The following is a 5,800-nucleotide window of genomic DNA, read 5'->3' on the forward strand; positions in this document are numbered from 1 at the left end:
CGTTGACATTTGTCGCACTTAGCTACGTACCTCATCGCGTCTTTGAGCATTGTTGGCCAATAGTATCCGTTTCTTTTGATTCTGGTTGACAAGCTTCGTCCTCCTTCGTGTCCGCCGCATTCTCCTTTGTGGTATTGTTTTTGTAGCCTTTCCCATTCTGTTTTTTCTGCGCATCGCATCAACATTCCGTTTGCTGATCTCTTAAATAGTATGCCTTGCAAAATACATATCGTGATGCTTTGAAAAGTATCTTCCTGGCTTCGAGCTTGTCATCGGGTAGGGTTTCGTGTGTTAGGTAGTCGAGAATGGGCTTGGTCCAGCTATCCGTGTTTGTGGTTGATAGGACGAGGCTGGCGTCTTGTGGTATGTCTTTTTCAATAGCGGGTGACAGTAGGTGTACTAGAGGTATGGTCGAGAATGGTGATTTTCTGAGTGCAGATCCTAGATTGGCAAGGGCGTCGGCTTGTGTGTTCAAGTCTCATGGCACTTGTTTAATGGAGAGGGGTTTAAATTTGGAGGCTAGCTTTTTTGCTTTTTCGAGGTATAAGGTCATTTTTAGGTCTTTAGCCTCATAGTCGTCGTTGATCTGGTTGACGATTAATTGTGAGTCGCTGAATATGTTGAGTCCGCTTGCCCCCAATTCTTCAGCTAACGTCAGTCCGGCGATTAACGTCTCGTATTCGGCTTTTAACCACCTGGTCGGGGCTGGCCTCGATTCCTCGTTGGGTGACGATGTAACCTAAGAATTTTCCTGCAGACACTCCGAAAGAACATTTATTCGGGTTAAGCTTCATACCGTATTTCCTCAATATGTCGAAGGATTGTCATAGGTGTTCGACATGGTCGTCAGCCTTCCTTGATTTTACTAGCATGTCGTCGATGTAGACCTCCATCGTGTCTCCAAGTTGGTCTTTGAACATTTTGTTGACCAATCGTTGGTATGTCGCACCTGCATTTTTAAGACCAAAAGGCATGACTGTTTTTTCCTGTCTGTTACAAAAGATGTTTTTTCCTGGTCGTCTGGGTGCATAAGGATCTGGTTGTATCCGGAGTAGGCGTCCATGAATGTTAGTAGCTCGTGTCCGGCAGTGGCGTCGACCAGGGCGTCGATGTGCGGCAGGGGGAATGGGTCTTTGGGGCATGCTTTGTTGATGTCTGTGAAATCGATGCAAACTCTCCACTTTCCATTCTTTTTACTGATGACGACGACATTTGCTAACCAATCTGGATACTTGACTTCTCTGACCTTCCCGGAATCTATCAGTTTTTGGACCTCTTCGTCTATGATTTTATTTCTTTCAGGTGCGAACTTTCGTCGTTTCTGTTTCACTGGCTTAAAGTTGGGGTCGACATTGAGTTTGTGGGTGATGACGTCCGGACTGATTCCTGTCATGTCCTCGTGCGACCAAGCGAAGCAGTCTGAGTTTTCTCTTAGGAATGACACTATCTGACTTTTGATGTTGTCAGGCAGCGACGCTCCGATCCTTACTACTCGGTCTGGCTTTGTCTAATCCAGTATTATCTCATCGATCTATTGGTCGTCGGGGTCGTCTACCGTCGACCCTGGCTGTAATTGCTAGATGGATGACTTTGATGGTTTCAGCGCTGTTTCATAACATTTCTTTGCGTCCCTTTGTTGTCCTTTGATTTCCATGACTCCCCATTTGGTTGGAAACTTGATTGACTGGTGGTATGTCGATGGCACTGCTTTCATTTTGTGGATCCATGGTCGTCCTAGAATGACGTGTTGTATGCTGATGGGCAGTCGACGACGTTGAACTTGGTCATCACATTAACACCTTCTGCGTACGTAGGCAGCGATATCTCCCCTACTGTTCGTAGTGACTCTCCACTGAATCCTACTAAGACCGTCGACCTTCTGACTATACTCTTTTCTTCTAGTCCCATTTCTTGCAGAGCCTCTAAGAACAGTATGTTTGCTGAACTGCCGTTGTTGATTAATATCCTTTTGATGAGAGCGTTGCCTATTGGGAGCGATATGACTAGCCCATCGTGGTGTTCCTGTTGTGTATCGGTTGAATCTGAATCGTCGAAGGTTATCGTCATCGCTGCTAATGACTTGTCGAGTGCTACTTCATCTTCGGTCTGCCCCTCTTTGACGGCTTCAGATTCGCCTCTGTTGATTTTTTTAGCTGCAGAAGAAGTTAGTCCACATATATCTGAACCACCAGAAATAACATTTACCACTTTTTCGAACATGGGCGGGGCCGGTCGGTCGCCGCTTGGTGCTGGGCTGGGTTGGGCGTTGTTGTCTTTGTTGTACGTCTCCTTCCCTTTGTCGCTCAGCAGATCCTTCAGGTGGCCTCTTTTCAATAGATACGCTACCTCCTTTTTGAGGGAGATGAATTCCTCGGTTGTGTGGCCATTGTCGCGGTGGAAGTCGCACCACCTGCTCATGTCCTTCATGGAGTCTGGTCTGTCGCTCTTCTTAGGCCATCTGACGGTACCACCTACATTTTGAAGGGCGTTTACCACGCCTCCGATGTCGACGTTGAAGCCATACTCGGAGATGGGGGGATAAACGACCCGTTCATTCCTGTAAACATTGTTAGTGTCATCGTATTGATTGACATTTTGTACCTGGTTCTGCCGGTTATACGGCTGGTGTCGCCAGCTGCTACTCCTTGGGGTGTACGATCTCCTGTCGCTGCTGCTCCCTATTGAGCGTTGGGACGCTGTTCGGATGACCTCGTCGTCTTCAATCCGCATTTGGGCGGTAACTCTCGATCGCACCTCCTCGAAGGTTGCACAGGGGTACTTGGTTATTTCCCGGTACAGCTCTGAGTTGGGGATGAGACCTCTTTTGAATGCCTCGATAGCTGTCCTGACATCACAGTTTTTTATACTAATTTTTTCACAATTAAAGCGGTTAAAGTAATCGCGTACCGACTCGGTTGGTCCTTGAACCAACCGATAGAGGTCACTGGTTTGCTTTTCCAATTGGCGACTGCTAGCAAACTGTTGATAAAAAGCGTTGATTAGGTCGGACAGGCAAGAGATGGATCCGGGGGCGACGTTCATGAGCCATTCCAGAGCTGCTCCATCGAGGGTACCACCGAACGACTTGCACATGACAGGCTCGACCAAATCGTATGGGATTCCGATCTGCCACATGTGCTGCTTGTAGAAGTTGACGTGTCGGTAAGGATCAGACGTTCCATCATACAGGGTGGTCCAGGTAGGGAGTCGAAGTGTGTGTGGAACCGTTACTCTGGCGATCGCTTCGCAGAATGGTGATGCCGCATACCCGTCGGTTGGTTCGGTCTCTACTGGTGTGGGTGCTCCGGGCAGCTTGATCATTAGCTTCATCAGGCGAGAGTAATGCTTTGTCATGCGAGCATCCATCTTGTTCAGGCGCTGGGTCACCGGGTCTGGGTTCGATCCGTCTTCCTCACCTTGGGGTTCTTCGTCGTCGGTCAGATCTTCGAAATCATCGGGCATCTCGAATGTCAGCTTTCTCGGCTTCCCACCAGTCTTGAAACGCGACTGGTATCTTGAGCTCTTCACAGAATCGAGCTCTAATTGCAAGGTTTCAGTGGATGCCCTTTCTTGGGCCAGCTCTGCTTGGGCCTTTTCGTAGGCTGCTTTCATCTCTGCGAGCGTCATTTCTTCAGTAGACATGATGTTAGGGGTGATTTTGTGTGAAACCTAGTTAATGTCCCCACAGACGGCGCCAAACTGTTTATGCAAAATTTCGTCTAGGGGCGACTTTCGGCTAGGGTCGACACTAACTAAGCAATTAACGAATGAAGCAAATAAAAGAGACACGACACAGAGAAGTGTTGACGCGGAAAACCCAGGAATAAGGTAAAAAACCGCGGATAGCTATGAGGCTATCAATCCACTAAGTATTCTATCTGATTGTTTATGTATTTTTCTAATGATCAATACAGGGAATTTAAAGAGCTAATACAAGGATTATATGAGCGCTTGATAGCTTGAGAGTTTGAGTGCTTGAGTTAACTTGTGCTTTAGGGTCATCGTCCTCGTGCTTTTATAGGATAGCTCCAACGGTCCTGTTAGTTGAGAGAATCCCACAAAGATAGGGATCTCTTTATCACACGTTTCTCTAGTCTTCAACCAATCCCGCGCTTCTCGTGCATATCTTGGACTTGTTTTGCTAGCATGACGGCGCTGCCTGTCATGGGCCTTGGGCTAACCTATCTTTGTCAATTTATTCCTCGAGGTTACGTCTTTGTCGCTTGCGCGTTGTCGCCAGTCCTTCGTCGTCTATGTCTCGTCGTACGATGCTACGTCAGACGCGTCTCCCTGGCACGATGTTCACCTGCGACACGACAGACAGTGGCGGAGCCACGGTGCCCTCAGTGGGGTCCTTGACCCCACTTGATTTTATTTTTTTATAGTTAAAATTTCAATTTTTTTTAAAAAATAAATAATTTTAGTGAAAGTTTCATCAATTTTTAAATAGTGACCCCACTATCTCAAATTTCTGAATCCGCTACTGACGACAGAACCTGGTTGACATGACATGATCAAAGGTTAGAGCGGTAATGTCGCTAGTCCAAAAAGTGGGATAACACATATAATTCAACCAGTTACTCAAAGCAGCTAATAGTCTATTATAAACAGGTAACAACTAGTCAGACAAGCTAACAACTAATAGTTCCTAACCAAATGAACTCAATCCTAAACCGAACCGTTTACCAGAAGTCCAGAATTACCGACTACAAGTCTACCCTCGTGTTCGTATTCATCTAGGAATAGGATTGCTCGATAGAGTCCATACCCTATTAAATTAGTGCGTAGGTGCAGCCCACTTCATCCGGCTATTTATTTAAAAGCCGCACTAATCTCCACACAACATAGAGGAGAGAGAAAAGCAGAACCTCTCAATCATCAAACAATGGCGAGCCAATTTCTACCTTCAACCAAATACTCGGACTGTCTCACAGTCGTCGGAATCTCAATCTGCACCGCAATAATCTGCGAAGCAATCTCCTACCTCTTAATCTACCGTACGAATTCCTACAAATCCCTAAAATCCTCCATCGACAAATCCTCAAAAAAACTCGAAACCTTGAAAACTCAAGATTCAATAAACAAGAACAAAACCAAGAAGAAGGATCGAGTAGAAACCAGTCTTAAAGACGCAAGCCGAGATCTGTCACTCTTCAAGTTCAAATCCGGCGCAGTCGTTGCGCTCGTTCTCTTCATGGTTTTCGGATTGCTCAACTCATTGTTTGACGGTAAAGCCGTGGCTAAAATTCCATTCGTCCCGATCAAACTTGTGCAGAAGATGAGCCACCGTAATCTTCCTGGCGATGATATGACGGATTGTTCAATGGCGTTTCTGTACTTGCTTTGTTCGGTTAGTATTCGTACTAATCTGCAGAAGTTTCTAGGATTTTCGCCGCCTCGTGGCGCTCCTAGTATGGGGCTTTTCCCTATGCCTGATCAGAAAACTAGTTAGAAGATTTTGTTCTAGTTTCTTATTTTGATCTGATGTAAGATTACATTCTATATTTGTTAAAGTTTTTTTAATATTTATTATCAGTTTCTGGGTTATATTTGATTAAATGTTAATTTGATTAATATTTACGAGTTTGCTTTGATTTATTTGTGGGTTGACTTTGTGGATCTCTGGTTGATTGAAAGCATTGCATAATTGGATGAAATTTGTACGTTTTTCTGGATTGATGGAGTAGAATAGTGTTGATTGAATATGAGGATGATTGTTTTCATTGTATAGAATCGGCCATGTAGTCTATTGAATGAACTTTATGTGTTTGTAGTGGTTTTATGTCATCCTCTATTGGTT

The 5,800-nt window shown here is 45.3% G+C and overlaps 2 protein-coding genes across 2 annotated transcripts; one reads left to right on the forward strand and one right to left on the reverse strand.

The window, feature by feature from the left end:
• Window positions 1-1,734: 1,734 nt before the first annotated feature.
• Window positions 1,735-3,627, reverse strand: LOC110796603 (uncharacterized). The gene has a single exon (XM_022001662.1). The coding sequence runs from the start codon at window positions 3,625-3,627 to the stop codon at window positions 1,735-1,737; it is 1,893 nt and encodes a 630-aa protein (XP_021857354.1).
• A 1,180-nt stretch (window positions 3,628-4,807) lies between these two features.
• Window positions 4,808-5,547, forward strand: LOC110796605 (uncharacterized). Its single transcript, XM_022001664.2, has one exon. It carries the CDS (start codon window positions 4,886-4,888, stop codon window positions 5,450-5,452), a length of 567 nt encoding a protein of 188 aa, XP_021857356.1. The 5' UTR covers window positions 4,808-4,885; the 3' UTR covers window positions 5,453-5,547.
• Window positions 5,548-5,800: the final 253 nt, after the last annotated feature.

This window comes from Spinacia oleracea, chromosome 3 (assembly GCF_020520425.1).
Source record: "Spinacia oleracea cultivar Varoflay chromosome 3, BTI_SOV_V1, whole genome shotgun sequence".
NCBI lineage: Eukaryota > Viridiplantae > Streptophyta > Magnoliopsida > Caryophyllales > Amaranthaceae > Spinacia > Spinacia oleracea.

What these genes read in the sequence shown, in the direction of transcription:
- LOC110796603 (XM_022001662.1), bottom strand. Translation starts at nt 3,627, where the DNA reads ATGACGCTCGCAGAGATGAAAGCAGCCTACGAAAAGGCCCAAGCAGAG.
- LOC110796605 (XM_022001664.2), top strand. Translation starts at nt 4,886, where the DNA reads ATGGCGAGCCAATTTCTACCTTCAACCAAATACTCGGACTGTCTCACA.